Here is an 18,305-nt window from a genome sequence, read left to right on the forward strand (position 1 = left end):
TGAGAAACTGCTGACGGCTGAAGCACCATTGCGCATGCACTGAATTGTGTCCTCTATACGCATGCGCAGTACTACCACCACCACCCCGAACCCAATGAGAAATTTTCTCTGTGTGTGAGCAGATTTCGCGGAACTTTGTTCACGCATGCGCATCATGTTTTATCTCCGCCATTCTTCCCTCTCAGTCGGGTTCTTCGAGCCCTGAGGAGCTCGGAGGTGCGCATGCGCACACAAGTTGAGGGCCCTAACTGGGCAACTGATCCCCAAGGCAGATACAGGATGGTGAACTCCGCATGCGCATAGTCCGGGCGTTCGCTCGCGCTCTCTCTAGGCCTTAATTTCTATTGGACTGAGTTTTTTAATCGACATTTTATTCCCCCAATAAGAATTGAAGAAGGGTTAAAGGGGTGTGTTGGGGGCGCGAATACTCCCTAACCAAATAATAGGCTAGAGAAGAAGAGGGTGGGGGTAGTGAGTAGGAGAGCTGAGCTGAGCTTTACCACTCTGGGCTTCCGGGTGTCTGCCCGCCCATGGGGCCTGGTTAATGGGCACTGGCAGGCCCCATGGGGCTGGATTTGGAAGGCTAGCCCAGGCTGTGGTAATGTCCAGCCTGTCTCCCTAATAGGTTTCCAGGGGGCGGTTCACACGGGATGATGTTCTTTGTGTTTCATCAGGATCCCAGGCTCCTGGATAGGACCTGGGGTTCTGATGGGCACTGGCTGCCCCAGATGTATGGGGCCCTCAGCCAATAATCTGTGACATTGAGTTGGATGCTTGAGTTCTTTTCCCCATCACAGGCCGTCAGTGGAGCTTGAACAACTCCATCCAGGCCTCCAGGCACCATCCTCAAAGCTACACATGTCACTCTGTTAGCCAGCTGCAGTAGGCTAGTACTCCATACAGGGCTTCTCTTGTGTATTGGAGGTAGAAAACTGGGTCAGAGTGACTGGGGTTAGGAATAAGCAGGATGCATACCCCTCATCCTCTCCCCCTTGCTGAGGGGAAGTAAATGGAGTGATGCCCAAGGATCAGGCTCCAATAGGAAGCAATGAGGATTGACAGTTAATTATTATTTATTATATTAATTGCAAAATCTTTCTGCACAGACACAATGTGAGTGACAGTCCCTGATCCAAAGAGCTCACAGTCTAAATAGTGTCAAGTATCAGAGGGGTAGCTGTGTTAGTCTGGATCTGTAAAAGCAACAGAGTCCTGTGGCACCTTATAGACTAACAGACGTTTTGGAGCATGAGCGCTTTCGTGGGTGAATACCCACTTTGTCGGAAGCACGAAGTGGGTATTCACCCACGAAAGCTCATGCTCCAAAATGTCTGTTAGTCTATAAGGTGGCACAGGACTCTTTGTTGCTTTTATAGTCTAAATAGTGTGAGGGAAAGGACTCAGCTAGGGTCCCACAGCAGACCAATGTCAGAATAAAAAATAGAAACCAGGAGTCCCAGTCAAGTGCTGTCACCATGGGGTCAAGGTCAATACAGTGCCCAGTGTAATGGGGGCTCCGATCTTGGTTAAGGTTTATACAGTGCCTGGCACAACATGGCCCTGACTTCAGTCAGGGTCTGTGCAGCATCCAGTTGGAGAGGGGCTGTGATATCTGTCAGAGTCTGCCCAGCACTATCATAATACACACTAACAATCTGAGGCAGTTCTTGCCCCAGAAAGCTTACTATGGCCCAGCAGTCAGGAAACCAAGAATATTTCCCCAAATCCTTTAGAAAATGGTCATGGGACTAAGCCATTCCGGAGGGAACTGCTGACTTTAGTGGGGATGAGTATATGCATCTGGTAGTGAGTACCCACACAACAGTTCCTGGCTGGGAACTGCCTCTGGGGAAGCTTACTGCATTGAAGCCCCTTTTGGCTACTGCTATGAGAAAGCTCACAGCTCGGGAGTTCCAGGCTGGGCAGTGGGCACTACCGGTGGGGAGCTTGCAGTGCTAGAGCCTCCACCTGGGCACTGCTATGGGGGAGTTCCTGACTGGGCAGCTCCGCAGGGGAGCTCACTTTTGCTACAACCCAGAAAAGCAAATTTGGAACAACTCATGAATGAGCAAAGGGTCAGGAGAGGAATGACTGAGGAGCCCAGGCATTGTCTCCCAGCCCCCACTGTTTTAACCACTAGACCCTACTTCCTCCCAGAGCTGGAGCTAGAACCCAGGTGTCTTGGCTCACAGCTCCCCCCGCCTAACTCACTCCGATGCCACTCCCAGAGCTAGGAAGAGAACCCAGGCGTCCTGGCTTCGAGCCCCTCCCCCCACTCTAGTCGGACTCCTGAACTATGTCTCCGCTCTTGTTCCTTTTCCTTTGTCCCGGTAACAATGTGACCCGCTCCGCCTTCCTGGTCCCAGACTCCACCCCAGAGCCTGTGTGGGGCGGGGGGACGGGCCAGGCCAGCGGGCGCTGTATTGGGGGAGCCAGAGCACACCCCGGGAGAGGCGGATAGACCGGGCCGTCGCCGCGGACGATCGATCTTTGCGCCCGGAGCCCGCTGGCTTCCTGTGGGTGCCTGGGGTGGCCAGCGACCGAGGGGCAGAGGCATTTCCCACGCCTGGACCGGCCGGGACCCTGCCCGAGAGACGCCCCCAGGCGTCTTCCAGCCGGGGAACTTCTCCAGCCGAGGCATTTCCTCCTCGCTCTACCGTGGCTTGGGACAGAGCTCGGGCCGGGCCAGCTGGAGGGAGCGGGGTCTGGGCAGGGCAGGGCGCGGGAAGCCGGGGCCTCTGGGTGCTTGGAGATCGCCGGGGCCGTAGCTAGATCGGAGTGGAGGACCCTGCAGGCAGAGGGGCACTTCTGTGGCCCTGGGGGGATAGGCTGTAGGGGTTGATCCTGGTCCCTGTGGGAGGGCAGAGTGTAAGGGGTTATCCTAGCCCCTGTGAAGGGGTGCAGACTGTAGGGGTTATCCTGGTCCCTGGTGGGGGGGAACAGGCGGTAAGGGGGTGATCCTAGCCCCTGGGGGTGGGGGGCAGGGTGTAGACGATGTTCCTGGTCCCTGTGGAAGCGGCAGGGTGTAGGGGGCTATCCTAGCCCCTGTGGAGAGGGGCAGACTGTAGGGGTAATCCTGGTCCCTGTGGTGGGAACAGGTGGTAGAGGGTGATCCTAGCCCCTGGCGGGGGCGGGCTGTAGAGGATGATCCTGGTCCCTGTGGAAGGGGCAGGGTGTAGGGGGCTATCCTAGCCCCTGTGGAGGGGGGCAGTCTGTAGGGGATTATCCTGGTCCCTGTGGGGAGGTGGGCTGTAGAGGGTGAACCTGGTCCCTGTTGGGGAGAGCAGGCTGTAGGGGGTGATCCCACCCCTTGTGAGGGGGAATAGATCGGAGAGAACAAGTCTGTGCCCCCCCAGAGAGGGAGGGGGAGAATAGACTGACAGGGATGATCATGCCCCCTGACAGGCGGAATAGATTGTAACTGGGATGATCCTGCCCCAGCAAGGGGGGGATTAAACTGTAAGGGTCAATCCTGGTTCCCAAATGGAAGGGGACTCCTGTAAGTGTGCGGGTTTCCCAGCCCTATAACTATCCTGCTCCTGTGAGACCCCTATGAGCTGGACCCCCAGGCTGGCCTTGCAGCACTTCTCTGGGAAGATGCCCGTGCCGTGAAGGGCCACATTTGGGCAGGGTCTCACTAGAGGCTGCCCCCAGCCTCTGTCCCAGGATGGAGCCACTGAAGAACCTGCTGCGGAAGGGCGCATGGGCGCCGGAGCGGAGTGGCGGGGCGGCCTACACCAACCCAATGTGGACAGCGCTCTTCGACTACGAGGCGGCAAGCAGCGATGAGCTCAGCCTGCGCCAGGGGGACCGTGTGGAGGTGCTGTCATGGGATGCCACCGTGTCTGGTGATGAGGGCTGGTGGGCAGGCCGAGTGCGGAGCCAGGTGGGCATCTTCCCCTCTAGCTACGTCTCCTTGCAGCCAGTTGGCTATGGCGAGGCTCCAGTTCACGCTGACTTCCGGGAGCTGCGGCTGGAGGAGGTGATTGGAGTGGGGGGCTTTGGCAAGGTGTACCGTGGCAGCTGGAAGGGCGAGCTGGTGGCGGTGAAGGCAGCGCGCCAGGACCCGGATGAGGACATCAGTGCCACAGCAGAGAGCGTGCGCCAGGAGGCCCGGCTCTTCGCTATGCTGCGCCACCCCAACATCATTACCCTCAAGGCCGTCTGCCTGCAGGAGCCCAACCTGTGCCTGGTGATGGAGTACGCTGCTGGGGGCCCACTCAGCCGTGCCCTGGCTGGGCGCAGGATCCCTCCCCATGTGCTGGTGGACTGGGCGGTGCAGATTGCCAGGGGTATGCAGTACCTGCACTGCGGGGCCATCGTACCTGTCATCCACCGCGACCTCAAGTCCAACAACAGTGAGTGTCACTCTGCCCCATGGGATCCCTCCAGCTCCATTGGTGTCCCTCAAATCCAACCTGCAGGCCGTGGCAGAATAGCCATTTGGCCAACGGGGCCTGTGCCCAGGGGCCCTGGTCAATTGGGTGGCCCCTAGAAAAATGGGCACCCTGTGCCCTGACTAACTCTGCCTGCCTGGTGCTCCTGCCAGGGAAAGCCCCTGCATTCCAACCCCGCTCCCCAGCAAGAGCACTGGAAGGGGGGCAGGGCAACCCCTGCACCCCAACCCCATTTCCTGGCAGGAGCACCGGGAACAGGTGGGGAGACTGCAGGCATAAGGGGGGTGGAGGGGCCCCCACTTGCTTTGGCCCAGGGCCCCACAAACCCCTAATCTGCCTCAACCTGCAGCCCGCACAGGATCCCACCAGGTCCACTGGTGTATCTCAGTCCGGACCTGCAGCCTCCTACTATCCCAGCCCTGCCCCGCTCCCTGCACCTCTCACACAGCTCAGCTGGTGCATCTGAGTTCTGACCTCAGTGACCCTGGGCAGCAGGAAGTGATGACAGTTGTGGGACCTTAGATTTTAACATGTACATAAAATGCAGGGGGCGGGGAATGGGATTTAGGCTTTGGCACTCCCAGGGGCACTGGCTCCAATCTAGCTCCAGGGTTGGGGGGCTTGCTGGCTCAGGGGGTTCCACTGGATTGAATGAGATACCAGGAGTGTTAGGGCATGTTCACACTGTGATAAAAGACCACTGCATAGCCACAGCTGGTCCGGCTCAGCTGACTCGGGCTTGCCAGGATCTCAGAGCCTGGGCTCCAGCCCAAGCCCGAACGACTACTCTGCAATTGTACAGCCCCGCAGCCTGAGCCAGGTCAGCAGACCCAGGCTCAGACTCGGTGCTGCGCAGTGTAGACGTCCCTTTAGAGGCTTGAACAGTGAGGGAGCCTGGGGCCAGACTGGGCTTGATTAGGAAGAGTAGAGGTGAATGGTTAGAGCAGGGGAGGCTGAGAGTCTATCCCCAGCTATGGGAGGAGAGTGGGGCCTAGTGGTAAGAACAGGGGTGGGGTTAGAAGCCAGGACTCCTGGGTTCTATCCCTGTTCCTACCTAATAAATAATGAACTGGTTAAGTGGAAGGTTAGGGTCATGACTTTCACCCTGGTTGACCCCGTCGCTGTTAGGATCCCACTGGCTCCTAAGGAGCTGATTGGCTGGTACTGCCTTGGCCTAGGCCACCATTGAGTTCCCAGCATGCCCTGCTGCAGGGGGTGGGCAGGCGGGGGCTGTGGCTTTTGTGGTGCCTGGATCAGTGCTTCTGCAGCACTGGGAGGAGCTGGGGCAGGCATCTGGGGTTAGAAAGGGTCACGGGGTGGCGAGACTGAGAGGGACTAGACACGCTGGTGGGAGGGTACAGGGACACATACCAGCTGTCCCTTGTGCTTGTGCCTGGTGGGAGGCACAGGCTCACAGCTGGCTCTGTACAAATGGCCCCTCCCAGGCTGACTCCTCAGGTTCCCTCCCCTTTCCAGGGCTGCAGCCAACCCCCAAGGCAGGGGTGGCCTTCCTCAGGGACTGGGAGAGGGCAGCACTGGGGTACAGGCTGAGATTGGGACCCTCGGGCGCTGGTTGCTATACAGATCACAAGCCCCCCACTGAGATCAGGGCCCTATGAGGCTGGACTCCACACAGACCCTGACTCCCACCCCAATTGAGATCAGGGCCCTGTGGGGCCAGACGCTGCACAGACCCCAACCAAGATCAAGGTCCTGTTGGGCCGGGCACTGCACACACCCAGAGTGAGAGAATCTCTGCCCCTAAGAGTGCGCAATTTGAATTGACTAAAGGGTGGGAGAGGAAACTGAGGCACTGGGGAAGGAAAGGGACTTACTCAAGGTCAGAGGCCCGTTTCCTGTCTTTCTAAATTAGACTGGTTCCTGTCTGCCCAACTAGCTCTGGAACCGGCTCCACTGGAGGTGCCTGTAGGTGGGGCAGTGTTTGGAGGATGGCAGTGCTGCCTATCCTGCCTCCACACAGTGAGGAACTCCCTTTAACGGGGGCCTGTCCTGTCCAAGGGGCAGTATGGGGCTTGAGGGACACTGGGGGAGGGAGGACACTGCTTGGGCAAGGGTCTGGTATTGGGGTGGCTGAGAGGGACTGGGAAGGGAAGGCCACAGTATGGGGAAGAGAGACTAGGTGGGGGAGAAGAGTATTGGGGGGCTGTGGTGGGGACATAGAGCACCGCAGCATGGCAGGATCCAATGTGGGGAGGTCACAGCATGGGGAAGAGGGATAAAATTGGAGGCTGTGGGGGAGGGGAGGAGTTATTGGGGTGGCTGTGAGGTGGGGGCTATTGGTGGACTGTGGTGAGGGACTGGTTACTGGGGGATCCAGGCTGGGGGAGGGGCATTGAATGGGGGGCCGTGGTGGGCATTGGGGGCTGTGGTCTGGAAAGCAGACGGGGTGTGGGATGGGACAGTGGGGTCTGTGATCTGGGGGTTCCTAGGGTGGGGGAGGGAGTATGGGGGGCTGCTGACAGGGGGCGGTTGGAGCTGTTGTCCAGCCGTTCCCCCGGCCCCCAGCTGTGGGAGCGCCTGGCCTGGCCCAGGGCCTCCCTTCTCAGCTTCCTTCCGGCAGCTTCCTGCCCTGATTTCCTGCCCCCCTCAGCTGGCAATGGTTGGGGGAGAATAGAGAAAACAGCAGACAAGGAGGGAGTGTAAGTGCAGAGGACCCAGGAGAGGGGATGGCAGAGGTGAAAAGGGGAGGGACCCAGGGCTGGGGGATTCCAGCTCTGCTCTGGTGCCTGGGAAAGGGACCCCTATCTTGCTCTTCCCCCTCCCTCCTGGAGGGTCCCCATGGTGGATGGCTGTACTGGGGAGAAGGGAGGGAGAGAGGCAGTGGCTGCAGCACTGGGGGGTGGAGCTGGTGAGGGCAGCGCTAGGGGTGTGGCTGGGGGGAGCTGGCAGGGGCAGTGGTGGGAGTGTGGCTGCAGCATTGGGGAGGCTGGCAGGGGCAGTGGTGGGGGTGTGGCTGCAGCTCTGGGAGGGACTGGCAGGGGCTGTGCTGAGGGTGTGGCTGCAGCGCTGGGGGGACTGGTGGGAGCAGCACTGGGGGTGTGGCTGCAGTGCTGTGGGGGAGCTGGCAGGGGCAGTGCTGGGGGTGTGACTAGCGCTGGGGGTGTGGCTGGGGGGAGCTGGCAGGGGCAGTGCTGGGGGAATGACTGTAGTGCTGGGGGAAGGCTGGCAGAGGCAGTGCTGGGGTGGTGGCTGTACCTGTGGGGGACTGGCAGGCAGTGCTGAGGTGTGGCTGTACCTGTGGGGGGACTGGTGGAAGAGCACTGGGTTGGGCTGCAGTGCTGAGGGGACCTGGCAGGGGCAGGTGAATGGGGGTGTGGCTGCAGTGCGGGGGGGGCTGACGGGGCAGCGCTGGTGGGGGGGCTGTAGCACAGGGGGACTGGCGGGGGCAGTCTGGGGGGGTGGCTGCAGCACCGGGAAGGAAGTCGGCGGAGCAGGCTGGGGGTGGCTGCAAGAGCTGGGGGGGGGAGCTTGAAGGGCAGTGCTGTGGTGTGGCTGCAGTGCTGGGGGGACTGTGGGGCCAGCAACTGGGAATTGGCTGCAGCGCTGAGGAGAGCTGGCCGGGAGACGCTGGGGTGGTGGCTATAGTGTTGGGGGCTGGCAGAGGGCAGTGCTGGGGGTGTGGCTGCAGTGCTGGGGGGAGCTGGTGGGAGCAGCGCTGGGGGTGCGGCTGTAGTGTTGGGGGGCTGGCAGGGGCAGTGCTGGGGGTGTGGCTATAGCACTAGGGGGGTGCTGGTGGGGACAGCGCTGGGGGTGTGGCTGCAGTGCTGGGGGAGAGCTGGCGGGGGCAGTGCTGGGGATGTGGCTGCAGCACTGGGGGTGTGGCTGTAGCACTAGGGGGGAGCTGGCTGGGCCCTCGGGAGAGAGCTGGCAGGGGGCAGTGATGGGGGCAAATGGCGGAGGGCAGCGCTAGGGGTGTGGCTGCAGCTTTGGGGGGAGCTGATGGGGGCAGCACTGGGGGTGTGGCTGCAGCATTGTGGGGGGGGACTGGCGGAGGCAGAAGACAAAGCACTAATTCTCCAGCCAGCCGTGCACAATGGGCCGCTTAGTGCAGCACAGTCTCAGGGAATGTTTCTCTTTCGCCTACGAGTCATGGGGCTACAGAGCCCAGCTGGACAGAGCTGGATGCCAGGACTCCTGGGTTCTCTGTCCAATTCTGGGAGGCGAGTGCGGGCTAGTGGTTAGAGCAGGGGGGGCTGGGAGTTGGGGCTCGTGAGTTCTGTCCCTGGCTTTGCTACTGAGACTCTGTGCAGAGCTTCCCCAAGTCCCTCCTTCCTGCCTCAGTTTCCCCAGCTATGAAATGCTCTTGATCCAGCTTTGCCAAGGAGCAGCTGCCAGTGATTCGTCCCCACTGGCACCTGCCTCAGCATGAACTAGTCCATGAGCCCTGGGAAAGGGGAAGTGATACTAGGCTTCTAATATAAGAGCTTGTGTGTCAGGCTGGCTTCCTACAACAACAGGATCCCCAGAAAAAAGTCACAGGAAATGTGCTGCAAACAGCCCATCAGCCATGGCTGGGAAGCCTTGGGGCCTGTCCCCTTTAGGGAGTGTGGGCTCCGATATGTGGGACTTGGCACCTTTTCCCTGCAGGGGCACTGACCCCTGTCTCCCTCACCCCCCAAGTCCTGCTGTCCCAGCGCATTGAAGAGGAGGACATGAACGGGAAGACGCTGAAGATCACAGACTTCGGGCTGGCGCGAGAGTGGCACCGCACCACCAAGATGAGTGCAGCTGGCACCTACGCCTGGATGGCACCTGAGGTCATCAAGGCCTCCACCTTCTCCAAGGGCAGCGACGTCTGGAGGTGAGCACTCACAGGCCAGCCAGGATGCTTGGGTTCCATCCTAGCACTGTGCGGGGAGGGGGTCTAATGTCCATTTTCCTCTTTCCTGCCCCCCCTTGGGTTACCATGGGGATGAGGGATGCTGGGGATGTTCTCCCCTCCCCACCACTAACGCTCTCTGCCCTCCCAGCTATGGTGTGCTGCTGTGGGAACTGCTGACTGGGGAGGTCCCGTACCGCGGCATCGACGGGCTGGCTGTGGCCTATGGCGTTGCTGTCAACAAGCTGACACTGCCTATCCCCTCCACCTGCCCCCAGCCCTTCGCCCAGCTCATGGCAGGTAAGGCAGGGAGGGAGTCAGGACCCCTGTTCTATCCCAGCTCTGGGAGGGGTGTGGGGCCTAGTGGGTAGAGAGACAGCAGGACCTGTGTCTCACCAGGGCCAGATCCTGGGTGACTGGGCAGTCTGAGTGAGGCAGAGTTTGCCCCACCCCTGCTGGATGAGACAGACCCTGACTTGTTCTGTTCCCCTCCCCCCCACCCCCAGAGTGTTGGGACCAGGACCCCCATGGGCGGCCCAGCTTCGACTCCATCCTGGCCCAGCTGACGGCACTGGAGGCCCAGGTGCTGGAGGAGATGCCCCAGGACTCCTTCCACTCCATGCAGGATGACTGGAAGCTGGAGATCCAGGGCATGTTTGATGAGCTCCGAGCCAAGGAAAAGGTACAGCTCCCCCATGCCCCCTTCAGCCCAGCCTCCTGCTCCCTACTGAGCCCCCATGGCCTGGCGTCCCCTCAGCCCCCACAGCCCAGTCCCCCACTCCCTACTCAGGCCCCGCGCTCCCCACTGAACCTCTGCAGCCCAGCCGCCTCCCCAGCCCCTGCAGCTCAGTCTGCTCCTCAACCCCTTTTTCCACTCAGCACCTACAGCCCAGCTCCCCCACTCCCTACTGAGCCCCCAAAACCGAGCACCCCCACTCAGCCCCTGCAGTCCTGTCCCCCACCCCCTACTGAGTCCCCAAAGTCCACCCCTCCGCTCAGCCCCTACAGCCTGGGCCCCACTCCTCACTGTGCCCCTGCAGCCAGCCCCCCCCCATTCCCCAAAGGCCAGCCCCCTCTCAGTTCCCCCCCCTTCCCACTCAGTCTCCACAGCCTTGGCTCCTACTCCTTACTGAGCCTCCCCACTGAGCCCCCTGACTGTTCCCCACAGCCTGGCATTCCCACAGCCTCCCTCCCTGCTCCCTCACGCCCCCTAATGGTGCCCAGGAGCACTGCAGTCAGTGCTGCCAGCGAAGCATGAGCCCCCTGCCCTCCCCCCAGCGGCTCGGTGACCACATCCTCACTCCGTGGCAGGAGCTGCTGAGCCGGGAGGAGGAGCTGCAGCGGGCGGCGCTGGAGCAGAAGTCCCATGAGGAGTTCCTGCGGCAGCGGGAGCACCAGCTGGCCCAGTGGGAGCTGGAGGTGTTTGAGCGGGAGCTCACACTGCTCATCCAGCAGATGAACAAGGAGCCCCCCAATGTGAAGCGCAGGAAGGGCACTTTCAAGAGGAACAAACTCAAGGGACGGGACAGCGAGAGGATCAGCATGCCCCTTGGTACAGGCCTGGGCGCTGTGGGTTGGGACGCACAGGGAGAGCTGGAGGGACCCCAGGGCTGGGATGGCAGGGGGCTATGGGTTGGGATTGGGGGCACTAGCAGGCTGAGGGCTAGGGCAATCCAGGGCTTATAGCAGGAGGGCTGCTCCCCCATCCCTTGCTCTGAGGCCCCATTTCTCCCTGTGCCACCCTGCTCCCCTCCATGGCCATGTGCCCAGGCCATGCCCCACTCTGGGCTTTGGCTGGGAGTATGGAGGGCTCCAGGCTGTGGTTACTCAAAGCTAATTACCTTAGTTACTCTCCTTTCCCAGCAGGGGCGGGGGCAGGTAATGCTGCTAACGGAGACACCTGGTGTAAATCAGGAGTGTCCAGGCAGACACCAGGGTGGAAACCTTCTGGGGAGCTGAGATCAGAATCTGACCCTAAACCCAGTGCAGTCGAGGGGACTCCAGATTGACCCTGGGGAGCTGAGATCAGAGTCCAGCCCTGACCCCAGTACAGTGGGGGACAGTGGTAACTTCAGGGGAGGGCAGAGGGCTATTCTCACCCATCTCGTTCTCCCTGCCTAGATTTCAAACACCGCATCACAGTGCAGGCCTCCCCCGGGCTGGACAAGAGGAAGAACGTCTTCGAGGTGGGGGCTGGAGGCTCCCCGACCTTCCCACGCTTAAGAGCCATCCAGCGTGAGTGAGACACTGCAGCTGTAAGGGGCCAGGAGCTGGATTAAGGCTCTGTGCTTGCACCATGCCCCCTACCCTAGGGAATAGTGGCTTGGTGCTCCGCTGAACTTACACCCCAAATGATGGAGTATCTGGTTGGGGAGGGAGAGCTGTGCAGTCATCACCTTCTGGCCAATCAGAGAGGCACAGGTGATGACATCATAAGTATTCACCCATGATGTCTTTTCCTTCTGGTCAGTCAGAGAAGCACAAACTATGATTAAGGCTATGATTATGTCCCGGAATCTGTGACTTCCAGAGACCTTCGTGACATTTTCTGCTTCAGCTCCAGAGTCATGGGACTGGAGCTGTCAGCCAGCGGGGGTGCCAGAGCTCTCAGCCGCCAGGGCCCTGAAGCTCCAAGCTGTGGCAGGGGACCCCCCACCACAGTTCCTAGCCTCCATGGGCGGTGGGGGGCCTTGCAGCTCCCAGGTGCGTGCCCAGAGCTCCAGACTGCAGAGCTCTGAGCTACAGCAGGGGTCTCCACAGATCTGAGTCACTATGGGCGGCCCCGGAGCTCCCAGCCACCACAGGTGGCCTCTGGAGCTCCCACCCACCAGTCCTGGAGCTCCCAGCCACTGTGAGTTGCAGCAGCGGTGGGTGCTGGACCTCCCCCACTCCCTGTTTTGTCAGGGTTATTTTTAGTAAAAATCATGAATTTTTGTGTATTGCCCGTGACCTGTCTGTGACTTTTACTAAAAATTTCTGTGACAAAATCTTAGCCTTAACTGTGATGTGATAACTATTTGGCCACAATATAATTTTGTACGATAGGAGCCACCCCCAAGGGTCAGTTGCACAGGGTATAATGATCCATGGGTTGCTTTATATTCCCCCCTCTCCCCCATATACACATACCCCTCCCCTCAGCACTGATTGGCCAGAATTAAATTACATCTCTGCTGTGTCTTTAGCATGTCCATCTTTATGCTAATTGGATGGAGTGAAGTGACATCACCTGTTGTTGGGTTTGATAACTCAACATGGTGTTGACTGGATGAAGGAAAAACATCACAGGAAGTTGCTTGTGTTATCACTTCCTGTGACTAGCTCTGATTGGACCTGAGTAAATGACACTGGGGGAAGAAGTTGGTGGGGGAGGATGCAGGGATTTGCTTTTCCATTGTGGTCTGTGCTTTGTGCTGATTAGCTGACAAAATGACATCACAGTTTATGACATCATTACACAACTTGATCAGAGAGAATTAAATTTTATCAGAGTATGTGACATCCAGGGCTGGCTTTAGGCTGTTTCCCCCGATTCCTGTGAATCGGGCCCTGTGCCTCAGAGAACCCCGCAGTGTCTGGAAGAGGGGCCCCACAGGTAAGCCCCGGAAGACAACTGCTGCCGAGGAAGGACTCTCCGCCAGAGTGCCACCGGAAACAGCAGCAACTGATTGAGCTGCTGCCGAATTGCTGCCACTATCTTTGGCAGCAGCTCAATCACTGCTGCTGTCTTGGGAGGCTTTTCGGTGGCAGCTCTTTCGAATTGGGCCCCACACGTCCTAAAGCCGGCCCCCGTGACATCATCTCTTGGGCCTCCCTGGTCAACAGGAAATGCCATCACAGGTGATTATATGTGATATTACTTGTGCTTCTCTGATTGATCAGAAAGAAATGATATCACAGGGGACATGCTGACATCATAAAATATTCACCCACGATGTCCTTTCTGACCAGTGCTCTCCGTCCTGAGTAGGGGGGCCCGGCATGACATCATCCCCCACTGAACCAGGTGTTTTTTGCCATGCAGTGGAGCCTGCCGAGAGCAGCCAGAGCTGGGGCAGACAGGCACCACGCCGCACAGATGAGGCCTGGAATGGGGACCGCCGCCCTGGCAAGAACTGGGGTCCCGGATCTCCCAAGCCCTGGGAGGGCAGCACCCAAAATGGCAGGTAGGGGATGCTGCTTCCCCTCCCCCATACACCCTTCCTTTTCCCTCCCTAAGCCCCTCACTCTGGTGTTTGGGGTTGGGGGAGAGATCCTGGCTGCCCCCCATGATGACTAACTATGATATTAATAATGTTGAGACAGGTACTGAGATGGGAGCCAGGGCTCCTTGGTTCTTTCCCAGCTTGGGGAGGCGAGTGGGGTCTAGCGGGTTAGAGCAGGGGGGTTGTGAGTCAGAATTCCTGGGTCTCCGTTGTCCCTCCTCTAGCTTCTCCTCCTGGCTGTCCCCCTTCCCTGTCCCTCTTAGGATTCTAATCCCCACCCCCCATCCCCTGCAGAAGGAGGTCCCGGCCGGAGGAGACAACTTGGTACGTTGGGCCGGAGGAGCCCAATCCTATGGAGCCGGCCCCACCCCAGCCTGCCCTGAACGGTGAGTCCCCATGGAGGAGGGGACATGAGCTGGCTCTGGTGTCAGGCCCAGACTCCCCAGCGTAAGGACTGGGGAATTCAGCACCCAGAGAGCGTCACTGCATGCACAAGAGAAGCTCCTGCTGACGTGCTGAGCACCACACGCTGCCCTCAACTGAGGAGGTCAGGGCTGGGCAGCACATGCTTCCCATGCTGCAATCATGGCCCCCCTCGGGCCTGGCACTGCACAGACCCCTCCCGGCTGCGATCATGGCCCCCCTCGGGCCCGGCACCGCACAGACTCCCCTTGTCTGCAATCAGGGGCCCCCTTCGGCCCGGCACCTCACAGACCCCCCTTGGCTGCGATCAAGGGCCCCCTTGGGCCCAGCACTGCACAGACCCCCCTGGCTGCGATCAGGGGCCCCGTTGGGCCCAGCACCGCACAGACCCCTCCCCCCCCCCTGATCAGGGGCCCCATTGGGCCCGGCACCGCACAGACCCCCCGACTGTGATCAGGGGCCCCCTCAGGTCTGACACCGCACAGACCCCGCAGCTATGATCAGGGGCCTCCATTGGGCCCAGCACCACACAGATCCCCCCGCGGCTGTGATGAGGGGCCCCCTCGGGTTCAGCACCACACAGAACTACCCCCCAGGCTGTGATCAGGGACTCCCTCGGGCCTGGCACCGCACAGACCGCCCCCCCCCCGGCTGTGATCAGGGCGCCCCTTGGGCCTGGCACTGCACAGACCCCCCTGGCTGCGATCAGGGGCCCCCTTCAGGTCTGGCACCGCACAGACCCCCTGGCTCTGATCAGGGGCCCCCTCGGGCCCGGCACCGCACAGACCCCCTGGCTGTGATCAGGGGCCGCTCTTGGGCCTGGCACCACACAGACCCCCTTGGCTGTGATCGGGAGCCCCCCTTGGGCCCGGCACTGCACCAACACAGAGAGAGACAGTCCCTGGCCCTAAGAGCTCACAGTCTGAAAAGCTGTGTGTGTGTGTGAAGATGGTTGGGGGCGGAGGAGGAGGAGGGAGGAATGGATGTGAGGGATCTGTGGAAGGGTGAATGGATGGAGGGGAATTTGCTAGGGGAAACGGGACATACTGGCTGTGTGTCCTGTTCCCTGCACTACCTTGGGCAGGGGATTCCCAGCATGGGCGTTGTTGCTTATTGCTCTGTCCCTTCCTTGCAGGTGATGTCCCCTCTCTAGGCCCCAACGGGAGCCAGGAGTCCGAGGAGCAGCGGGCACCGGCTCCGGAGCGTATCAGCACCCCCAAACTCATCCAGAGAGCACTGCTGAGGGGCACAGCGCTGCTGGCCTCCCTTGGGCTGGGCCGGGACCTGTCACAGGCCCGACGGGAGGAGAAGGGGGAGCCCCCACCCGTGCCCACCCCGCCACCTTCTCCTGAGCTCATCTGCTTCTCCCCCAAGGACACACACTGCCCTGCCCTGCTGGTGGAGCTGGACCAGGGTGGGCCGGCCCGGATGCCAGGGTCCACGGAGCAGGGCCAGGAGGGGCCGGCCCGGACGCCAGGGTCCACGGAGCAGGGCCAGGAGGGGCCGGCCCGGACGCCAGGGTCCATGGAGCAGGGCCAGGAGGGGCCGGCCCAGACACCGGGGTCCACGGAGCTGCTCATCCATCTGCTCCCAGGTGGCGATAGAGGGTCCCTGACCCCCTTGTGGGGTCAGAGGTCACCAAAGAGCCCACAATGTGAGGAGGAGTGGAGTCCTGGCAGCAGGGCGGAGAATTGGGGTAAGTGGGGAGTGACAAAGATGCAGAGACTTTTCCCACTCAGGGGTATTGGCTCCAACCCAGCTCCAGATGGGGGGATGAGTTGAGTCAGGGGGATGGGGAATGGGGTCTTTCCCCTCTAGAGGGTGCCAGCTCTGACCCAGCCCCAGGGCAGGAGACGGGCTGGTTCAGCTTGGGGGATGGGGTTTGGGTTTGGTCAGTAGGTGCCCACTCACGTGTTGTTCTAATATTCCCTGTTCTCTCTCACCATAGGTGGGGCCCTCCCATCACCCTCGTCCCCCTGCAGCCCCCACTCACCACGCCCCTCCCCACACACCAGCCTCATCTCCCGGCCCCGCCCCTCCCCTGTGCGCAGCCGCATCGACCCCTGGAGTTTTGTGTCAGCTGGGCCCCGTGCCTCCCCAGCCCAGTCCCCCCAGCCAGAGCCGCGCCGGTGTCGGGCGGGGACCCCCGACTCCAGCAACCCCTTCATGACCTCCGACCCCTTCTTCCACCCCTCACTGGGACCTTTTGACTCGGAGACCTTCGACCCTTTTGCCTCAGCGCCCAGATTGACCGGTCTCTCCTGCTGCCTGGACCATGGCCAGCTCAGTCCTTACCCCTCGCCCCCTCCATGCCATTCCTCTGGCTTTCCTGCCCCTCTGGAGCAGACCAAAGAGACCCACCCGCTGCCATGGTGGGTGGTTAGATCCCCACAGGAGGACAGCAGAGTCCCAAAGTGAAATGGGCGATACAGGAAGTCCTGGCCTCTTTGGACAGTTGCACACAGGAAGTCGTAAAATGAAAGTGGGCGATACTGGAAGTCCCACCCTCCTCAGACTTTGCATGGAGGAAGTCCCGCCCTCTTCGGACAATTGCACACTGGAAGTCCTGCCCTCCTCAAGTTCTGGGCACAGGAAATCCCATCTTGCATGGATAATTGTACCAGATACAAGGCTCAGGTTGGGGTGGTCTCTGTGTTGGATGTTTGGGGAGTGAGGGGAGCAGGGGGGAGTTTTCACTATACACTGGAAAGGTGGGTGAGTTCTGGGGAGCTCCTGTGGGGTAACTGTGGCACCTCCCCCTGCCTTAAAGAAGAGACTAAAAGTGACTTGAACAGCCTCTGAGCCTGGTGCCATGTTACACGTGGCATGAGGTTGTCAGGTCTCTGCCAAACTCTCACCCTGGTCCTCAGAACCACTGCATAGGTAGTGATCACTGTTTGGGAGTGAGGGGCACTGGCAGATCTGGGGGAGCCCAGGGCTGGGATAGAAGGAGTGAGGGGCACTGGCTCAGCCCATCTGTTTCATGAACACTAATAGTGGGCCCTCTCTGTTCCCAGCGTGGGGTTCTGGTGTCTGGGTTGGGGACCAGACACCCCTCCCACAAGGTAGCAGCCCCTTTTGCTGATAGCAGGGGGTGTCTTGGGGATATCTCTGGGGGAGGGACACTGGGAGGGGTCGATACGGCATCACCCCCCCCTTGCTACATTCCCAAGCACGGACTGGCTGCAGGTGAGTGTGCGCCTTTGTGTGTAAGTGTTGGTATGCGTGCAAGGCTGGGAGTTCTGTGTACTCAGGCAAGTGTGCAAAGCATCCTGGGGTGCATGTGTATGCAGCTGCCCCAGTGCCTTTGTGCTGGTATCTGTGGGCGCGTGCGAAGCCGGAGGTGTGGGAGCACGTGTGAGGGCTGGCCTGGGCGGGGCTGTACCCATACGTGAAGCTGGGCACGCTCACCCATGCATGGGCTGGAAACAGGTGTGCTTGGGAGCAGCTGTACCTTCACCTGTACGTCCAGCATGGGAGTCTGTTGCTTCCCTCCCCCATCTGTGGGGTCCTCGTTCACTCTGTCCCTTCCTCCTGCTGTGAGTTCCTGCCCTGGGGGTCGGGGGGCAGGCCATGTCAATGCCCCCTGTAACTGCACCAAAACCCCAGGCTGGGGAGCAGCTGAATCTAGGGCTGCCTGTGGATTGAGACCAAATAAACTCCCAGCTGCCTCCAGCTGCTGCCTGTTGCTTCCATTCTTGCCCCTGCTTTGGTTCCATCTCCCTCCCACCCCACTCCCGCAGCTCGTTGCACCCTCCCTCCCTGGGTTATGGTCTCAGAGCACCAGTAAGAGAATGGCCCCGCAGGGTGCACTGGGCCCAGGGCAGGCCCTTGAGAGGCTTGGCCACCTTTGCACACCTGCCCAGTATGGGCGTGAGCCTAGCATGGGAGGGAGCAAACGTGAGTGTGCGAAGACCTCTGGGTGCAGAAAGGACTCGGCTGTGTGCATGCCCCTCGCATGCCTGCCTGCTGCAGTGCCAATCATTGCTGCTTTACACTGACTGCCTTGCTCTTACGGAGGCCCTGGGCGCATGGTGCTATCCAGGGCACGTGGCTCTGGTGCCCATGCATGGGCATGCATGACTCTTGCAGGTGCCACTTTTTGCTCCTGGCTCTATTCAGGCTGACCCCGACTCTAGCCCCAGGGAAGCTCAGGACACCAAAGCGGTTTGGCCCCATTTGCACGCCCGTGCATGTGAATGCCCCTGGCCCATGGAGGTGCCACGTGTGGCTTTGAACATCACTGGGGGCTCAGCACTGACCCAGGTACTCTGTGTGCCCACGCTTGTGCGTGTACACACCTCACATTTACACATGCAGGTCGCTGGCAGTGCTGTGGGTGCTGCACTCCGGCACATGGGGGGAAGAGGGGCACAAGTGACTGCTGCACATGTGCCAGCGTGACCCTTTTACACAGTGATCTTCCCTGGGTGAGGGGAT

The 18,305-nt window shown here is 60.3% G+C and overlaps 1 protein-coding gene across 1 annotated transcript; it reads left to right on the forward strand.

Annotated features, from left to right (window-relative positions):
• Window positions 1-2,251: 2,251 nt before the first annotated feature.
• On the forward strand, window positions 2,252-17,540 carry MAP3K11 (mitogen-activated protein kinase kinase kinase 11). Its single transcript, XM_032798402.2, has 10 exons — window positions 2,252-4,358; window positions 9,039-9,219; window positions 9,389-9,537; window positions 9,744-9,919; window positions 10,549-10,789; window positions 11,359-11,472; window positions 13,262-13,403; window positions 13,737-13,828; window positions 15,001-15,561; window positions 15,814-17,540. Exons 1-10 carry the CDS (start codon window positions 3,668-3,670, stop codon window positions 16,281-16,283), a joined length of 2,817 nt encoding a protein of 938 aa, XP_032654293.1. The 5' UTR covers window positions 2,252-3,667; the 3' UTR covers window positions 16,284-17,540.
• The last annotated feature ends 765 nt before the right edge of the window (window positions 17,541-18,305 follow it).

This window comes from Chelonoidis abingdonii, chromosome 17, assembly GCF_003597395.2.
Source record: "Chelonoidis abingdonii isolate Lonesome George chromosome 17, CheloAbing_2.0, whole genome shotgun sequence".
Classification (NCBI taxonomy): Eukaryota; Metazoa; Chordata; order Testudines; family Testudinidae; genus Chelonoidis; species Chelonoidis abingdonii.